The sequence below is a fragment of the Podarcis filfolensis genome (assembly GCF_964270895.1).
Source record: "Podarcis filfolensis genome assembly, chromosome: Z".
NCBI classification, from domain to species: Eukaryota; Metazoa; Chordata; class Lepidosauria; order Squamata; family Lacertidae; genus Podarcis; species Podarcis filfolensis.
Genome location: NC_139617.1, coordinates 15728605 through 15748899, shown reverse-complemented (window position 1 = coordinate 15748899; position 20295 = coordinate 15728605). Strand labels below are relative to the sequence as shown.

The 20295-nt window shown below is 39.5% G+C and overlaps 1 protein-coding gene and 1 long non-coding RNA gene across 4 annotated transcripts in view; one reads left to right on the top strand and one right to left on the bottom strand.

Annotated features, from left to right (window-relative positions):
• Window positions 1–9805, top strand: part of LOC310754406 — a 65982-nt gene extending 56177 nt beyond the window's left edge. Inside the window, exon 3 of the long non-coding RNA XR_014543808.1 lies at window positions 9295–9805. This is a non-coding gene — a long non-coding RNA (uncharacterized lncRNA). The remainder of the gene's footprint in view (window positions 1–9294) is intronic.
• A 1641-nt stretch (window positions 9806–11446) lies between these two features.
• The window catches only part of DIAPH2 (diaphanous related formin 2), a 334636-nt gene continuing 325787 nt past the window's right edge, over window positions 11447–20295 (bottom strand). For all 3 annotated transcript variants that reach the window (XM_083595832.1, XM_083595833.1, XM_083595834.1), the window contains one exon: window positions 11447–18688. In XM_083595832.1, coding sequence (XP_083451958.1) covers window positions 18624–18688 — 65 coding nt within the window. In that variant the 3' untranslated portion in view covers window positions 11447–18623. The remainder of the gene's footprint in view (window positions 18689–20295) is intronic.

Genomic DNA, 20295 nt, shown 5'->3' with positions numbered 1-20295 from the left:
GAAAAAGAAAAATATTAAAAACAAATCAATTTCAATAACAATTTTTCAGTAACATGTTTCTTTGACTTCCTCATACCTCCCCTTCTTGTTTTCTAGTTCAAATTGTTAATCCAGCAAATCCTAATCTCTTAACATTCCTTTTAACTAACACCTTATTTTCCAATCAACTTTTTAAATTTTATGACTTAAACAATTTTAATCCCAGTTATCTTTATCATAACAGCTAGAGACCACATAAGTTCAATCCAGCATCTTTTCAGAGTTCATTAATTTTGTAGTATTTCTGTAAATAGTCCTTGAATTTCTTCCAATCTTCTTCTGCCGACTCTTCTCCCTGGTCGCGGATTCTGCCGGTCATTTCTGCCAGTCCCATACAGTCAATCAACTTCATCTGCTATTCTTCCAGAGTGGGTAGATCTTGCGTCTTCCAGTGCTTTGCTATAAGTATTCTTGCTGCCGTTGTAGCATACATAAAAAAAGGTTCTGTCCTTCTTTGGCACCAAACGGCCGACTATGCCCAAGAGAAAAGCCTCTGGTTTCTTCAAGAAGGTATACTTAAATACCTTTTTCATTTTATTATAAATCATTTCCCAGAAAGCCTTAATCTTTGGGCACGTCCACCAAAGGTGAAAGAATGTACCTTCAACCTCCTTACATTTCCAACATTTATTATCGGGCAAATGATATACTTTTGCAAGCTTGACTGGGGTCATGTACCACCTGTATATCATTTTCATAATATTCTCTCTTAAGGCATTACATGCCGTAAATTTCATACCGGTGGTCCATAACTGTTCCCAGTCAGCGAACATAATGTTATGTCCAAGATCTTGTGCCCATTTAATCATAGCTGACTTAACCGTTTCATCCTGTGTATTCCATTTCAGCAGCAAGTTATACATTTTTGACATAATCTTAGTTTTAGGTTCTAGCACTTCTGTTTCTAATTTAGATTTTTCCACCTGGAAGCATTCTATTCTTTTTGTAAACCCCTTTTATAGTTTTTTTCTTTTTCTTTCAATCAAGCAGTGTATAAATCTTAGGAAACAAATTACAAAATATAGTAATTGCTTGATTAAAGCAACCACAACAATTATTGGGGAAGGGCCATAAGCTCAGGAGTAGAGCATCTGCCTTGCATACAGAATATCTGATGCCCAGAGCAAAAACCCTGAGGAGCTGCTGGCAGCCAGTTGAATAACCTGGACTAATGGGCTGTCTAATGGTCACAGGAAGCTTCCTATGTTCCTATTACAGAAGCAGCAGCAGAAACAACAACCTGTTGCACTCCCAACATTTTAGACTACAGCTTCCATCAGCCCCAGCCAGCGCAACCATTCTCGTTGCAGTTCAAAACATCTGGAGCATATCAGGTTGGCGAATGCTGCCTTTTTCAGAGGCATTGATTTGCTTAGAGCGCTGTGTATTTCACGTGGCTGCCACCTTAGCAAGCTTTGCTCCCAAACACAAAAGCAGAGACTGAAGAGGTTTTCATCATGTAGTTGGCTGAAAGCCACTGAAACAGGGGAGTTTATCCTTCAGAGCGGTCCTTTTTCTTTATGTGAAAGGGATTATGCCTCTTGTGATTTGGTGCACTTTTAAAGTAGCCATGGCACCATAAATAATGCTTTAAGAGAGAGGAACGATTTAGGGGCTGAGCAGAAGGGCAATTTCAGAGAGCCTGGAAAGCACCTGAATTTTCGCAGAATCACTTAACCCTGACCCTTTTTCATGTGTCACAGCTACTAAAGTAGATGATTAATATTAGGAATATGATATCTTGGAAGAGTGCCAGTTGAAGGAAAGGACTAAGTATTTGAATTAATTCTACCAGCCATCTCACTTTGGTACGTATTTAATTTGACTGCATATTAAGAAGATAGATATGTCTATTATTGGGCAAGAAAGGGGCTTTGCTTGAATAATAACATTACACCCCATTTAGAAATGATGTAGTTTGGAAAATATGGCATTTACTGAACCTAAATGTAATTTGAAAGTGGTTTTAATACTGCTGGTGAAACCTCCGCCTTGACATACATTTTATGTTCATAAAAACGAAGAAGACTACAGCTGCATTTCTATGCACACTTACTACCTGGTAGCAAATTCAATTTAACTCCATGGGACTTCTGAGTAAACATGGCTGGGATCAGACTGGTCTGTGACTATGAAGAGCCATATGTGATGAAGAGCATGTTCCTGAGGTCTCAAGTAGGATCTCTGGCATTTCCTGTTAAAAAATCGTGGAGGACAATGCTACCAACAACTGGTAGTCATGCTGGCTCTGTCCTACCTCCACTGTAAAAGACATTATTCTTCTGGATATCAGCTGTTAGGAATAACTAGTGAATGAACTGCTATTGCACTCAGGTCCCGCTGGCAGGCTTCCTATTGGTATCTGCCTGACCACGGGAAGCTGTTCTTACAATCTCAGGCAACAATACCTAAGAACTTAGCACAGCCCTGCTAGATCAGACCAACATCTGACTAGTCTAGCATCCTGCATCCCACACTGGCCACTCAGGTGCCTCCAAGAAACCAGCATGCAGGGCCTGAAGGCATTCAGTAGCATGCTATTTCACTTCCTCGTCATTACTAATGGCCATTAAGGGATTTATCCTCTGTGGATTATTTTAATCCCTGCTTTTAAAGCCATCAAAGATGACCATCAACGCATTTTGTGCAGTGAATTAATTAGGTGCTGTGTGAAATTATATTGCATTTGACCCAAGTCAGTTTCATTGTGTGATCCCATCATTCTAGTATTATGAGGACAGCATAACTTCTCCCCGGCGACTTTCTCAACACAATGGTTTTGTTTGTTTGTTTCAGTGATAAAACTATGAATATGAAAAGAGATCACTAATGCATGAGAAAATGGCATGTAAACAGTACATTTACAATGGGCTGCTTATCTCATGAAGGATATCCATGAACGTGATGTGATGGTGTTTCATTTTCTTGCAATGATAGGATCTGCCTAGTAAAGCAAACTGCTGGAATTACACTGATATAATAGACCAACTATATTCAGGCTTGCGATAGGATAGAAGGGAAGTCATATAATGCTGCCCAGAAGCTGATCAACAGAAAATCAGTCACTGGGACAAATGACCAAGTGGAATAAGGGGTACCTTCAGCAACTATCCCTTCATTCAAGAATGGATCCATTGATAAATGAACATATTGGCCTACACATAAAGCATACAGGAGGAGGCTTAACAAAGTAGCAATAATTGCAGGTGTTGGCTGATCTTGTTCATCCTGATGTTTCTGTTAAACTAAAAATAGCTTGGATTTAAAGGACATGCCCCAAAACCAGGTAAATGTCTAAATTTCTCCCTCCTCTTACCCTCCTAGTATTCCCAAGGAGGAAAAGTGTGTGTGTGTATGTGTGTGTGTGTGTGTGTGTGCATAAATCAAAACACGTTAACAAATAGAGGAATGTAAGATTGTTCCTCCACCTTCACTCACATTCTGCTTTGTCAAGAATAGGAAGACACTGGCTATGGCACTTCATATTTTGCTCCTATTACCACTTTAGGAACGTGGCCTTATCTACTGTGATTCAAAGCTGGTCTTCAGCTACGAAGTGCTACGTTAGAAAGAGAAGCTGATCTCATAGATATATATTCATTTATTAAATTTCTGTACCACCCTTCTTCTGAGAACCCCAAGGCAGTTTACAAGATAAAAACACTAAAATACATAACATAGTTAAGAAACAAAAACAATACCCTGCCCCCAATTCAAGTACAGTAATACCTTGGGTTACAGACGCTTCAGGGTACAGACTCTGCTAACCCAGAAATAGTACCTCGGGTTAAGAACTTTACTTTAGGATGAGAACAGAAATTGTGTGGTGGCGGCGTGGTGGTAGCGGGAGGCCCCATTCTAAAGTGGTACCTCAGGTTAAGAATGGACCTCCAGAACGAATTAAGTTCTTAACCCGAGGTACCACTGTACTTCTTACAACATAGTTTGCATACATTGTACTATATTTTTCTAACCTTGAAAAGTGAACCCAATGTACTTTTGTGTTCCAGAATGTCTATTAAGTAGGGCCTGTTAAATTGTTATGGAATATACCAAGGGCACCTGAAACTCCCCTCCACTCTTTAACAGACACGTTAACAAATAGAGGAACTGCACCGTTAAAATTTCATACTAGATCCCATTTTATCAAAGCCATATTGTTCAGTAAGTTATACGACTAAGATTCATTGGTTAAAAAGAATTTGATCCAATAACTAATTACATAACTTGCATACATTGCACTTCATATCTTCAACATAAATGTATGTTACCAGTGTGATTTACAATGTGTTGTTGTTGTTGTTGTTTAGTTGTTTAGTCGTGTCCGACTCTTCGTGACCCCATGGACCAGAGCACGCCAGGCACTCCTGTCTTCTACTGCCTCCCGCAGTTTGGTCAAACTCATGCTGGTAGCTTTGAGAACACTGTCACACCATCTCGTCCTCTGTCGTCCCCTTCTCCTTGTGCTCTCAATCTTTCCCAACATCAGGGTCTTTTCCAGGGAGTCTTCTCTTCTCATGAGGTGGCCAAAGTATTGGAGCCTCAGCTTCACGATCTGTCCTTCCAGAGACTTACAATGTAGTATGAAACAATAAAAGTATTTTTAGAAGTAAAATAAAACATACAAAATAACAAATGTAAACATCACCGATCAATTCAAACAGATAGAGCACTTTAGATTTTACTAAGTTAAAAATCTTAATATTAGCTATTCTTAAAGGCCCAGGGGAGGAGAAATGTTTTTGCCTGGAGCTGAAATAATAGTGATGATGGCAATATAATACATTATTATTATTATTATTATTATTAGTAGTAGTAGTAGTAGTAGATAAGATGATGATGATAATAGTGGTAGTAGTAGTAGTAGTAATAATAATAATAATAATAATAATAATAATAATAATAATATACTCCTGTGTGTGAAAAAATAGGAAATATATCTTCCATTATGATGCCAGCTGAGAGGTAAGCAAGCATCATCTAGAAACAATCAATGTTCTTTTATTTAAGAACTCCTTTTTGTATATAGATCTAATAATTCAATAATTTTAGAAGTACACTCAGTCAAGTAAATAATATACAATTCATCAAATAAAATGAAAGATTAGCATGTATTATTACATGCTAAGTGTTAAGGCATCAACTACCCAAGGCTATAATATTTCGTTTCCAACAGTGGAACACACTGACTTGCTAGAAAAAATTGTCTTTACAATAGAAGTTGAGTGCCCTACATAGTTCATCTTTGAGTTGCCATTCTGCTGTTTGATGTGATAAGGGTTGGCAGATCCAGCTGACAGGTTCCCATGATATTTGGAGGTCTTTAGAAGAGGATGCATGTTAGGCATGTGGTCATTGCTGTAAAGTTTTAGAAGCTCTGATCTCTGCCAATTCAAAATTCCAAGTCTCTCATTACTTTCCCACCAAATAAAGGTTAAAGCATCCCAGAGCACAAGTACTCTTTAATGAAGTAATTATGAAATTGGTATTACGTAATGAGGCAATATGTTCTAAGAATAAATATTTATGAAGCGGCTCTGAGAACAGACATTGCATTTGATTAAACTTCCACATCCCATATGTTCATTGCTACGTTCATTGTGGGTATCAAAATGAGAGGGCACATTTGAGATGTAGTGGATAGTTTGCTGATTCAAGTTGCCATAAACTGGGCCTAATGAAGAGCAGTCAACATTTGACTATTTTAATGTACTTACAGATAATCCAAGCTGCATAACATTTCATTATCTGCCCCCTCTTTCCTTGAATTCAGGCAAAAATGCCCCAACCTACTGCTGCAAAGGGGATGGAATCATGTGGCCAGTGGAGTCAATCACTCTAGGATATGCATGGGCTTTTTAAAGGTCCGGCACCCACTCAGGGTCTGTCTCTTTCTTCCAGCCAGACAGCCTGCCCACCTTCCCTTTTATTAGCCGATTGCCCATTTGACATCTAATGAAGATTTTTGTGTGTGTGTTCCATCACCTTTTTACCAGCTACTCCATATTGCTGCTCCATATTGGCCTGGATGGGTTTCATTTGATGTAGGGGTAGGTAGCACGGGCAGGGAGGTATATTATATCATAGACCTTGTAGGGAATCAGAGGCACTATTTAGATGAGGAGCACTTGAGCAATGATCCTCACATTGCTACCTGGGATAGCTTGGGATAGGGGGGTATATGTTTATGGGTGTTTTTTTGGCTCTGGAACCTGATCAGCAGAGATAGGGTGGACTAGCAGAATGCCCTTTGATATGGCACTAAGAAGCCCAATACCGTCGAAGGGGCTTGAACATGGGTAGCATTGCTTAAGTGATAGGCGCTGGTGATTTTCTCTTCTACGTTCTCAGATCTGAGTTACCTGCAGGCAGGGATGGAAGAGCAATTCAATTTGGTATGCATTTAAGGCTGAATATATCAAATTTGCACAGTCTGTAACAATATGCAGGCTGAAACACAGCTATCCTTTGAAATCCGCACTTATCTGGATTTTTCAATGAAGCCCTCCAGCCCATGTTTATAAACGTGTATATATTAATTGTACATAAAAATGAAGAAAAAATTGAAGTGAAAGCAATATACAAGAACACATCGTATTAGAGGAAATTGCTTGCAAAAATGTGTACATCAGTCGAAACTGCATATAAAAATGCGTTAATTAGGGTAAAAATTCACACTAAATGATAAATTTTGCTAATTGCTTCAAAATGTAGAAAACTGAATTTTGGAATGGGAAAATTCCAAAACTGAGAGATCTGAAATTGGCAAGTCTGAAGTAGAGTTTATTTGCTGCAGACCTTCTATACGTTGTGATCATTTAACCATAAACTTGTCCTGTGTCTTTATTCTGAGTTTTGGGGCAAGTAGATGCTAAGCATCATATTACCAGAGCTCATGGATTTGTATCAATTTGGATTTCTGGTCAATTTCAGTTTCCAGCTGAAATATTTTGGGATAATGTCTGCCTGCTCTGACAATAAAAGGCAATTTCATGTACCAGTTAGTAGGGATGTAAACCTGCACATTTTTTATTGTGATGCTAGGTATGGGATTTCTGAAGATGTGTTACATAACACTTGGTTGGGTGATGATGCACTATAGTTGTGGATCTAATTTAATGCAAAGTATCCCGCCAATAACCTTCTGCTTCCACTCATCCCTTCCCTTTCTTCCCTCTGACTTGTCTGTGAGCTCAGAGGAGCCATCTATGCTGGAAGAGCCAAAGACAATGATTCTGTCATTGTTTTGTTTACCTCGTTTACTTTGGAGCACAGAGAGAAACAGACAATATATGATTTCTGAAACATTGCTTGGCTACTCCACCATTACTGTCTTATAGTTTGTCCCAATATTACAGAATCTTTGGTTCTGAACGTGTTTGACTTGAAATCTTAATTATATAGTCATCTCCAGCTCCATATATATTAAAGCTTTTCTGCAGAGCTAAAAAGCTGCTGATTTGACTGGCGTGATTTGCATGTCATTAGCAAGAGACCTGGTGCCCTCCAGTATCCACTAGCATTTCCGCGGGCTCTTGCCTCCCCTAGCAGTGGTTTTGTGTTTTGGCTTGTGGTATTGCTAAGATGGAAGAGGCAATAAATTACCCTTATTACCTTAATCATCACAAGATTGCTGAATAAGCTTCACTCCATCATACAGAAATCACATCCCAGCAGCTGCTACAGCTCTTTAAGATTAGCTGCTGTTTCCAAGCAGCAAGGATATGAGTCAATCAATATAAAAAGCATTACGATTGCACAGAGTACCACATGCAACAGACTCTTGCATATAGTTCAGGCTCTGATTGTATCTCTAGAGAGTTTACACATCTGATGTGAATTAATACAGTAATAGGATCCTTGGAGGCATTTTCATTGCAAATTGCAAATGCAAATCAGTGTGATAGGCCAGATTTTTCTTATACTTCCTCTTGAAATACATTTCTCGTACCAGTGTCTCACTCTCAATTTTGTAACAGGACTTGGAATTGTGCTCAAATGAATAGCGTTGTGGAGATGAAAACAGTTATGCTAAGTGCCTAACAAGGGGAAATGGCCACTCTGTTGCCCAAGGGATCAAATACAATAGGAACATCTACTAGTAAAGGCAGCTCATTCGGAGAATCATCATCTTGGCCAGCCTCTTCAAAATATGGAAACAAACTGGCAATTTCAGGGGCTGCAATTTTCAGTCTGACTGGCATCTCTTAATAATTCATTTTGGTGCATTGTGCTCACTGTAGGATATATCTGTCAGCAATTAAACTTGTTATTAATGGTAGTAGTACAGCTCAGTTAACCATGGGTCACCTTCACCCTAACCATATTAGTTCAGCAATATGGTACAAAGTCCAGCAAAGGGGCTCTCTGCTGGTAGGAAAATCATTTATGCAGAAATGGTTAACTCCAGCCAGTGTCGGCCCAAGATACTTTGTCACCTGGGGTAAACCACTAAATGCCCGGCCCTCTACCAGGAAAGAAAGGGTGAGTGGAGATCTGCACTGGGAACAAGGGTCGGGGCAATGAAATCATCCTTCTCTGATGGTTGAAGTGGGGAACTGAAGTCCATTGTTGCGCAGAAAGGAGCCTACTCTGAATCATGCTGTGTGTGTGCAGAACTCAGGAGACCCCAGTGAGCAGCTCCCACCATTTACTCCTTAGGGGTGGGAGGATATCAGCAATGCCTCCTATTTGCCGAGAAGCCACTGTGGAGGCAGCCCTGAAAAGCGGCCTCTTGGCAAATAGGAGGCACTGATTATGGTCTCCTACACCCTTGGGGAGGAAATGGTGGAGGCTGCCCTCTGGAGTCTCCAGGGAGTGTTCTGCAACCATTGTCACTGCGGCGGTAGGCGACACATTCCTTGGAGGCCAGACCTGCTGCCCTTGTGGATTCTGCTGCCCGAGGTAGTCGCCTTACCTTGCCTCATGCATGCACCGGCCCTGACTCCAGCCATTAAATATTCATTTGAGATTATTCCCATTTGAAATATTATATTTTTTATCTCTACTGCTATCATTAGAGAATATCAGTAAGGGAAACCATTCTACTATCAGAAATGTCCTTTGGATATTTTTTAATGCATTGTTCACAGTTTATATGGTGGGGGGGTTATATTCTGATGGGCAATAGATAGACTGAGTTTATCTTTGTGATGCAACAGGGTCAGGTGACTTGTTAAGCTTTGCAACCCATGATGATGTTTCTATCCTTGCTCAGCAATATCCCATTTTCATAGGGCTTCTTCTCTAACCTAGTCAGGTAGTTCTTAATTCCTTCAAGAACATGTGTGAAGCTTCATCAGCAGGCTGTCAACTTAGCCCTAATATGGTGCCGTGCACTGGATCCATCACTTGTCTTCAGAAACACAAACAATCTGAGCGACTTATGATGCCATCCTCCAATTGGGTTTTATCAATTGCGAAAGCTAAGTTGATTATCATCATGGGGCAGCTCAATGCTGAAGAACATTATCTGGGACTTTATCAGCCTTGGCAGCACCATCTCTAATGACAGCTCTTTGGATCAAGAGACATCAAAAGAATACAAAAGGAAAGCCAGGCTTTTGAAATACTTTGCCACAAGGGTACTCCACCAGCATACTATCCAACTGTCAACAGAACTGATCATCACTTTTACATGGGTGTGAAATATGGACAGATCACTGCAGGCATATCAAGCAACTTGAAAGATTTCACATGTGCTATCTAGTAGGTCTTCTGGCAAGGTAGTGTCAGATTTTGCACTTGTTGAAAATAATAATAAAAAACAGACCAGCAAGGCATTTATCATTAAAGGCCAGCTTTGATGTGTGTGTGTGTGTGTGTGTGTGTGTTTAAAACTGACCTGCCCAATGCAAGACTTTCAGGCTAAGCTTTCCACAGAGGGCTTGTCCTTCTGGTTGGCTGTCTCCATTTGTCACTTGTTTGGTCACCCAGCATGCTTGGTGTTGTCAAAGCAGCTTGGTCACTATTACCATGCATATATGCATCATAGCACCAGAAGCATGCTATGTATTGCACCAAACTCAAATATTATCCCTCTGTAGAAGACTTAGAGTTTCCCTTGACATTGCCCTTGTCTTTGCAAATGAGTGGTTGGATAAAGACATTTCTCTACCTTTGGAAGAAGAAACCTATCATGGTCTCAACACTGGACAAAGCAAGCAAGGAAGTACAAGGACAGGGGTCAGCAAACTTTTTCAGGAGGGGGCAGGTCCACTGTCCCTCAGACCTTGTGGGGGGCTGGACACCGCCTCTCCCAAAAGCACCCCCTCCCAAAAGGACCCCTGCCGCCGCCACTCACACCGTTGCCGCCTCATCTCCGGCAGTGTTTTCATCATCCTCTGCCTCTGCACAGAGCCCATGCTGTTAGCCTGGGTGCCAGAGGCAGCCTTTGCGCCGCTGCCACTTCCTTCTGCTCGGCTTTTTCTGCTCAACCACCTCTGAGCGCCGCCACTTCCTTCCTGCTGAGGTGGTCAGCAGGTCATTAGGAAGCAGCCCAGCAGGAAGAGCCGAGCGGGAGGAAGTGTCGAAGGCATGGAGGCCACGTCAGCGTAGCCGCCCACCCAGAGGCATCTGCGGCTTCTGATTGATTGCAGGAGCTTCCTGCAGCCAATCAGAAGCCTTGTCGTGGAAGTCAGTCCCCACGCGAGGCCTCCGCGCTGCATCACGTTAGCGCGGGGACTGACTGAGTGGGCAACAGAGTCCGCAAGGTTCACAGGCTGGATTAACAAGCCCGGCGGGCTGCATCTGGCCTGCGGGCCTTAGTTTGCTGGCCCCTGCACAAGGCTGAGATCCAGAGGAGACCAACAATTTGTTCTGGGGCAAGAAAGTCTGGTAAGCAAGGAGAATCCTAGATCCTTGCAGGAATTGTAACAGAGGGGGCTTGAATTGACAATCTAGTACCAGTTGAAGGCTTTTAAAAATTGCACACTTTCCCCAAACAGGTTTTATGGTCCTTTTTTTTAAAAAAAAAAAGTCTCAATTCGGGAGTGGGAAATGCAGGGAATGTTGGTGTTTTCAATGTGGCGAATCTCAAGCAGCTTCATTATCTCTGATTGGGCCTGTAAAAAGTAATTTTTAGGGGAATAAGTGGGTGACTCTAGGCAGGGGCTGGTAGCTAACAAAGAGTTTGCAGTAACAGCTTGTCTGCTGCAAAACTGGGACATGTTTCCCACTCTTCAGTTAAAAGTTTTTATCTCTCAGTCCCTTTTCCCTCAAACTATACTTGTGCAGGTACTGACAAAAATGGTTCCCATTGAGTTATTAGACTAGTTTCATTCATTCATTCATTTAAGTGCTGTAAATTATTTGAACTAGGAAAAAGTGACTCTCTAATTTAAGGTCTTACGCTTATCACAAATTCTTTAACGCAATTTACTGTCTTAGAAATAAAACACAAGACATGTTTTAATGTGCTCAATGACTGCATTATATTGTTACATTTTAAACTTGTATCACAAGGTGTTGACAGTTTAAAAAGAATATAATCTCTGAGTATTTCCCCCCAAAATTAGCCGTTACAGAAGACATTTGCCCTGCCCATTTCAAACAAATATATTTGACACTTCAGAGTAAAAAGGATTAACCCACCCCACCCACTCCCCAAACCAAAACTTCATAGCACAGAGGTACTTCAAAGTGATGATGTTTAAGAGGTATTAAATAAACATAAGCAACTGCACAAAGTATTGCAAAGCAAAAACAAGGTGTTTTTTTTAACAACAACAAAGAAGTTAGGATCTGTTGATGACCAAATCTGAAATCACCAAAACTAATTTTAATTTGCAAATAGGGAAACGTTGGTATTATACACAAAGGTTTTCAACATTTTAGTGCATGACATTTGCAATGTACTTTTGATATCTATCATATTAAATGCTATCATCCAACTCAGAATTATGTGCTAACCTGCACTCAAATAAATGATTACAATTTGCACTAGATGGCAACTTAACATCTTGACAGGAGGCTGGAATTTACGTAAATAACTAGGTTAGAGAGAATTGTTGTGTTTTATGGTATCTCTGAAGAAGTTTTAGTGGAAATAGTTTTTGCTTACAAAGAGTATTTCTTAGATCTGGGGAACATCAACTATCTCAGAAGACTAAAATATGCTTTCAGACATCCATGCAATGTTTAGGCAGCCCTCTTTAAATAAGACATGGAAGTGGCAGGTGCAGTTACATGAAGCTCACAAATACAGTATTTCTTTGCTTTCTACAGTGGTGGATGGCCCAGCATGTTCCTTTTTTTTTTTTTTGCCTGAAAGTGTGGTTATTTCCAGAAATCACTGACCATCCACAGCTTCTGGGCAAAAGGAGGAACAGACCTGGGGAACACCGTGTAATTTGCTGCCTTTATGGGCGCAATAGTGGTGTAATTAATACATTTGCCTATACATATGCACAACTGATGCATATATTCCTTATGAAGGACTACATATCTCAGCACACTTTACTTCCATACAATCAAGTGAGGCATTCATGGGTGGACTGCTATTATAAATGGTATTGGTGACTCGTGTACTTAAATAAATGTGGAGTGATTTCCTCTATATGCTGCTAAGTGTCTCACTTCCAGAGCTGCAAGGGGAAGGAGGATAACAGTGGAGATAGAGTTGTAAAGTTTTGTTTTTACTTTTACAAGTGCCTGCAGTATGTTATAAAAGGGGCTATTTCATGCTATGTATTTATTCGACTCTATAAAATCTTTTTATCCTTTCTCTTTTTTGAATACACTATGGCACATGGGAAGCAAGGACAGTTTCTTTTGTTAAACAGAAGTGTCAATACATTAGACACTGGAATCACTGCTGTGGGTATTTTTTTGTTGTTCTCCAACCTTGTTTAGACATGGTGAAGGAATGCCACAAAGGGACAACTTTCATGCAATTATGAATTGATTTCACTCTGCCATAATCAAGTAGATATTAATATAGCATTTTTTAAAAGCAGAAGTTAATAAAATATTCTCATGTTAATTACTGAAACTCTTACATGCATACTGTCATAAGGTTACTACATTTACCAGCCTGTCCTCTATAGTTAGGCAAAACAGCTAACTAAGTGAGTTCTAACAGCCAGGTTGCCAAAATTCATGTAGGATGAGTGTAGGAAGTTTAGGCTTCCTTCCTCTGCTGGACTGTATAAAAACATTTAACAGCACTTTGTAGGGCAAAGGCCTTAACGTGACCTGTCACAGACTTATTTTGAATATGCTCCTATGAACCTACACTATGGGCCTTCCTGCATGTCTCACCCTAAAGTGGCTTATGGCCTAACACGTTTGCTCTCTCTGTGCCTACTCATAATATCAGGAATGGAATGAATGGAAGCAAGGCAAGAGTTGCACTACGGAATGGTTGGGCATCTGACCCGAGGATGAGTTCTACCCTAAAAGCACGGGCAGCTGGTACATTAGGGCAAATGGGGCATTACCCACCAACCTCATTCTGCTGTCAGCCTTCCTACTTGCAGCATGTCCAGGAGTAGTTGGCTTGGTATAATTCAGCAGGGAGGACAAAGGGGACAAAACTAGAATTAGCTGACTTCTGTCTACTATTGACACCAGCTCTAGCTACTGATGTTCTCCTTGCCTTCTACCCTGCCCATTCCAATGAGAGCCAGTCACCACTGTTTAATAGTGTTATTGAAATTACCTGCAACTACCACATTTTTTCTTCTTCAAAAAGGTGCCTACACATTTCCACTAAAACTCAGATTAAATGTATAATTAGAGCTGTACAAAAATGTTTAGCAAAAGTGGATGGATTTTCTTACACAATTTAATCCATAAGAGCTTATTTTGATAACTTTTTTTTAAAAAAAAGTTCCTTATGGCAATCTATCCCCAAGTAAAAGTTGCTTGTTCGTGAACAACCGGTGAACCAGAAGGTGGGCTGTGGCTGCTGGTTCTAGACAGCAAAGCACAAAAGCCCATGAGCTCCTGGCTCTGGTGTTATGCATGTTCCAGATAAAACACACTGTGTGACACTTAAGAGAGCAAAAATGCCATCTGAACTGGTCTCTCGTTACATGAAGGTCTCAAGAAGCAATGATCAAGCAAGCTCAAATAAAATATAAGCAAGGTTGTAATCCTAGACATCTGACATATTGGAGATCTATGATTAGACCTCCCATCCCTTAATTTACGTTAAAAGCAATTGTGGGGGGAGGAGGGATGAATTAGATCAGGACTATAGTACCTGAGCTGCTCTTTGCCCTATTAGGGAAAATGTGTGTGTACCCATATGTTTTCCCTAAGAGGAGAAATAGCAGCAGTATATGTGATTTATTTCATTTTCTGTATTTCTGTTCTTTCTGGAAAGATACATTGAAAAGACACTTAGATTGGGAACACACACCATGGGGGAAAGGGTTTAACCTCCTTTCCCTGGTGTTACGATCCCAGTCCTATTCAGGGGCCCTGGAGATCTGAACACAGAACAACAATATCTAGTCTAGCATGGCCCTATGTTTTTAGACAACTTAATTTTGTGGTGGGAGGAAGGAATGTGTATAGCTATACTGCATTCTGAGGTAGTACATATAGTGATATATGCAGATGTAAAGGCAAAACATTTAATTATGTGACATTTATGTATAGCTGTGATAAGCTCTGTAAATAGGGGTCAGTTGAAACAAGGAAGCTTTATTCACCATGGCCTACATATACAGCTCAGAATGTACCGTTTAAAGTGGCTTGTTTAGAAATTCTTCATAGTGGTTTAATTTTCAAATAAGGAACTTTGCCTAAAAGGGCTTTTTTGGTCTTGTTTGAAACTGGTACAATTATATTTAAGATGTCACTCCTCAACAAGAGAAGGGCAGTTGTATGAGAGCATAGCCTATTATACGTTATGCTTATATGATTTGTACATCTTTTTGCCTTTTGAGAAATGTTAAGATGCAAAGCACTTAAAAAGATTAAGTGTTGTGCTCAGCAGAGTTCCACTTGCGCTGGGGCAAAACAGCAGAAAGCCATTTAAGTGGATCCTCCACCCCCACCCCAACCCTCTCTAAAGCTGCGACTGGGATTTGAAGGACCTGCTGGAATAGCAAGGAAGGTTTTGTGTGAGGCTGTAGGTGAAAGTGGTGAAACTGGTTGCCCCCTCCCTTCATTCAGTAGAAGCTGCTGCTCAATCCTGGTTCCCACTGCAAATGGAAGAATCCTTTCCGTTCATGGAAGGACAAGTTGGGAACCAACTCAATGTTTTTAGTTAATAAATTTAAAATATGAATGCATGCTAATATTCTGCTATATTCTAAATACATTTCATGTTAAATGTATGTGAGTGCTAGATTCCTAAGCGGTATTTCAGTGGTTGCATAAAGCTCCAGTGATTAACTTTCCATGAATAATTTGAGGCCTAGTCACCCCATCCAGTCCCTCTGCTTACAAGGGAGTTTGGTAGAAGGTTTCCTAGGAATATCTATTTGGAAATATATCTTCAATAATTCCCCCTCTTAATATTAGAAAATAAGGCAAACACTGTTCAGAAAAAGGTGCTATGACCTCCAGACTATGCTTTTACTAGGTCACCAGGTAAACATATGACAAGAGTGGGAATCATATCAATAACAAAAGCAAGGCTTTTTGTTTTTAAATCTGCATTTTCAAATAGAATAAAAAGCTATCAAAAGACTCTGTGACCGAACATAATATTCAGAAAATACTTTTTAGGCTTTATAGATACAAGCTTCCTATATTTACAATATATCTTCTTCTAACACCGCCACCCCCCATTTCCCCTTTAAGAGACATGTCCATTAAATTACATAACATGTTCCAAATGTGGAATAACATGACTGGGCTAGTAAAACTGAAGCATCAGGCCATCTTGCATCTTTTTGGACTTGCTCTTTGTCAGAATTTGGTTCTGCAAAATCTCTGGTTGCCAGCTACCAGGCTGCTCAGAAGCATGGCAGGAAACAGAAAAAAACAACAACGCAACTGCCATAATAATTAACATTAGTGCAAAAAAAAAAAAAAGTAGTATGTTCACAGATGCTCTAATAATCACTTTAACATTTTGGCTTTTAAATTCTAGCAAATTGCTTCTTCTTTTTCTGAGATTCAGTACATTGTTTCAAAATACTGTGCATTAGAAAATATACACTTTGCCCATATAAGTGGCTTACCAATTTGGCTTTATGTACTAAACACATTTTGACATGAGTTTGAAAACATAGACTAGACAAAAGCAATTTTTTGCCTTATGCCTACTAGTCAATTCTCAACAGAGTGGGAGGTAACAGCAGAATGCCTTTTCTTTAACTAGAAACATTTGTGTTTCTAAGAAAGATGTCTAGCAGGGGTTGGGGAACCCGTGGCTCCCATATGTTGTTGGTACTCCCACAAAAACCCTAGCCAGCAAAGCCTACATGGTTTTTTCATTCCTTGAATTCAAACTTGTGAGTAGCCTTGACCCAGACATGTGGGTCTTAAGTAGCTGCAGGATGTAGAACCTGACCTCATATGCTGCTACCCATCTAAACAGGCTGGTTCCATTCTCTTTTGGACAACTAGCGCAAGAAAATTGAATACTGCATGGACAAAAAGCGGCTGATAATTCCATTATAATATAAGCTATTTAGTGGTGAAGTACAATAATTTGTGGGTAACTGATTTTTCTTAAAAAAAACCAAACAAACCAGTATACACCACTTATTTAAAATGCAGCAAATGTGCAGCAGGTGGGAAAGTTTAAATAGAATGATTATACCCCTTGTATATATAACACTGAATCTAGCCACCCCGTCCCAACCAAAGAAAAGAATGTATAGTTGCTAGAATGTCAGATGAGGAAGACATAGTCTGAGCTCCTTGGTTAGCTTCAAAGTTCACTGGGTGACCCTGAGCCAGTTGTTCTCTCTGTCAAACCCACAATATGTGGATGTTTTGAGGATAAAAACCCTTCACCCTTTGGAGTAAAAATGGGATACATAGTGTTGTTAATAATACCCCCTTTCCCCGGCTAGGAAAACAATGTATGCTTTTTGTGATATTTTATTGAGAGGGACATTTAGTGGAAAACGATAGTGAAAGCAGCTTTCACTACAAAATCAGGCCGCTGTGAGTATTATGGCTCTTGCCGAAGCTCACAGTCTAGGTTGATTTTGTTCCTGACAGTTTTGAGCACCAGCTGACCTCCCCTCCCTCATACAGAATGCACATCAGTTGCTTAGTGCCCCACCAACATGGCTCCTATAAACTCACTGTTGTAAGGTATTTTGCACATCTGAGTGTTTCTCTTTAATCATCTGCAGTAAAGAAAAAATATTCCATCATATAAAACACACCACATCCTCCTGAAGTGTGTGTACATGTGTGTGTGTGGTGGTGGGGGGCGTGTGTGTGCACGGAATGAAACAGAAAATGTGTTAGGAGCAATTTTTACAGTGCGTTACTACACATGTGGCATACTCAAAGGACAGCTTTTGGGCTGATCAAAATGTAGTATGGTCAAAATGCCTCAAATACACATGTGTGTGTGTGATGTGCTAGGGAGCACTATATAGAGTATCTCTTTTCCCCACCCCGCTACAACTATTTTAGCTCATTGCCTGGGTCATCTCATCTCAACATGTACTATTATAGCTTTTATATAGCATGTTTGATTGTATCTAGAGAATCTAATTCTGATTACCTTCATATTAATAGATTATGTTTCTGAAAGCTTTAACAAAGGCAATGAGTTTTAGAACCATCAAAATAAGTAAGAATTTTTCCTCCAAATATCCATATAAAGTTCATGTAAGTGCATAATTAGAAAATACATCTTTAAATAGAGTCAAAAACATATTCTGCAAATGATATGGTTTAACTTTGGTACAATCCTATGTTCTCATTCTTAAAAAAAATTTTTTTTAGCAGTGATAAGAAGCCATATATCTTTCTACGACTGATGCTGTAGATTTGTGATAAAGTTTAACTGAAACCAAAATAGCTGAATCCATCATGCTTAAAACTTGAGAGATAAGATTCTAAAGAAATTGATGGGGGCTGTACAGTGCTTTCTCAGGCTTACAAAAAAGGCCTGTTATGATGTGTGCTGTATCAGCTTCAATCTGAATTAATTAATATGCAAATTTTACTTTTTTCCTTTCATGTCAAAATAAGAACTGCCAATGGACTCCTGTCCTCTTTCGTTGACCAGATCTTTTGATGCTGCTTGTTTTAAAAGCAATTTTGTATGTTATTCATCTCCATTCATATAAACCATTCCCCACACTTTTAGGAACAATCTACTGCACACCCTCCCTGAAATTCATGGGAGCTGCATAAAAACATAGTAGATTGACATGTGTGAGTAATACTAAAGAAGAAGAGATAGGAACATTACATTTTAACACTGCTTATATCTATTGAGGATTGCATTTTTAATATACAGTAAGTTGTGTGGGTTTTTTTGCACAATAACTTTTGTAAAAATACATATTTATTTTTCTGGTTGTTATTTTCTGGAATTCATTTGAATTTCATTTATCTTCATTGTTGCTCTTTCCACATTTAGCTCTTTTCACCATGTCTCCATTTAAAGTAAATAAAACACTTCCCAGTTCTTTGGCATTGGGAGGGGTTCATACTGCCGTGATGCTTCCATTGTGACGAGAACGTGACCTTTCCAAATTTACTCGTCTGTTATCTGGAATATAAAGGGAAAAGGAAACATTATAAGATTTTAAAACATGGATACTGCAATGTCAAGAGGTTTTCAAGCAGTCCTGAAAATAATTTCAAAGCAGTAGATAAATAAATTACTAGGTGGATGGATCAGATGGTACAGCTCCCAGGAATTCAAAAGTTCTGCAATCAACAATAAATTAATCTCCTGATCTGAAACTCTGGGGGTGATAAAGGCATTCTGTGGAAGAATTCTGTGGCACTCTCCCTTGGAATTAGTAGGTGACAACCAAAAATGCAGGGGAAAGTGTTACTAAATAAAGATGTCTCTGTGCCCAGTTGCTTTGGGAAAGAGAAAGTAACGTTATCCTTCCTTGAGAGGCAAGTTCACCAGCATCATTCATAAAGTAGGAACAGATGAGATAACTCACTATTCCCTTTACACACACACACACACACACACACACACACCACTTCCGACAAATTACCTGGATGAGCAACTTCAATATAAACTATTACTGCACAGCAATTATTGCAATGGAAAATCATAGCATAGGAAGATTATTTCATGGGCTACAAGTCCAATGTCCTGAAAGCACAATTTTAAGTCAAGCATGCTATAGTTGAAAATATATTAACAAACATGCTATTTCCTCAAATGTGTTTAGCATCTCCTGACCAGTAAAATGCAAGTGACATGGCTGAAATTCCTGTGTGATACAGACATGCAACTGATTAGCTTAAATCGCATGACAAATGTTAGCTCTCTGGAGATAAATAAATGTGACACATTGAGAGAAGAGTTAAATAGTTCTGGGAAGGGTTCAAGAAGCAATGGGTAGATTAAAAACTAATAAACTTCCATTTACTTCTGTATAAGTAGCTAGAAAAATGGATTTTAGAATTCATGGATAAGTGCCTCCTAGCCACTTTACTTTTGGGCAATGCCTCTCTCCCCTTTTCCTCCTCCTGAAATCCCTGTATTAAGAAATTTGAAGTTATGCAGCCAACCACACAATGAAAGACACAAGTGTCCCATCCTACTGCACCTGATGATAGGCTGAACCTCTTCTGTGAAACCCACAAACTATGACATTAATTCAGCAAATCCTGCTGAACTAAAGTCCAATTTGCATAAAATGTACAATATGTTTTTATTAATCTCTTATAAAAGACTATGGGAGGTAGAGGGCATCATGCAAATACAGCCAGCTTTTTGCATTAATCATGGAGATGAAAACTCTGGAACCAGTTGGTGAGCACCTCCTACAAATATACATCTCTGCCATGAAGGGATGAAATCATCACATACAAATAATAGGCCCTAAAAGACTTGAATCGATTGTTGTTTGAAGAAGTTCTAGAAAAGGAGGGCGTATCCCTGGACTACAAAACCTCAGTTAAAAGAGTGACAACTTCACGAATTTGGATAATGTCTAGTAAAAATAGATAGAAGATACTCTCTTTGGGATTATGTTGTTGACAGAATGCAAAACCAAACTACTGAATTTTTAATTAACACCTACAATCCTGTGGTGCTGTTAAAATGATTATTTGCTGTTGCATTTAGAATGTTTAAGTTGCTGAAGAAATGGGGGGAGGACCAGGGAGAGATTCTTAGCTATGACC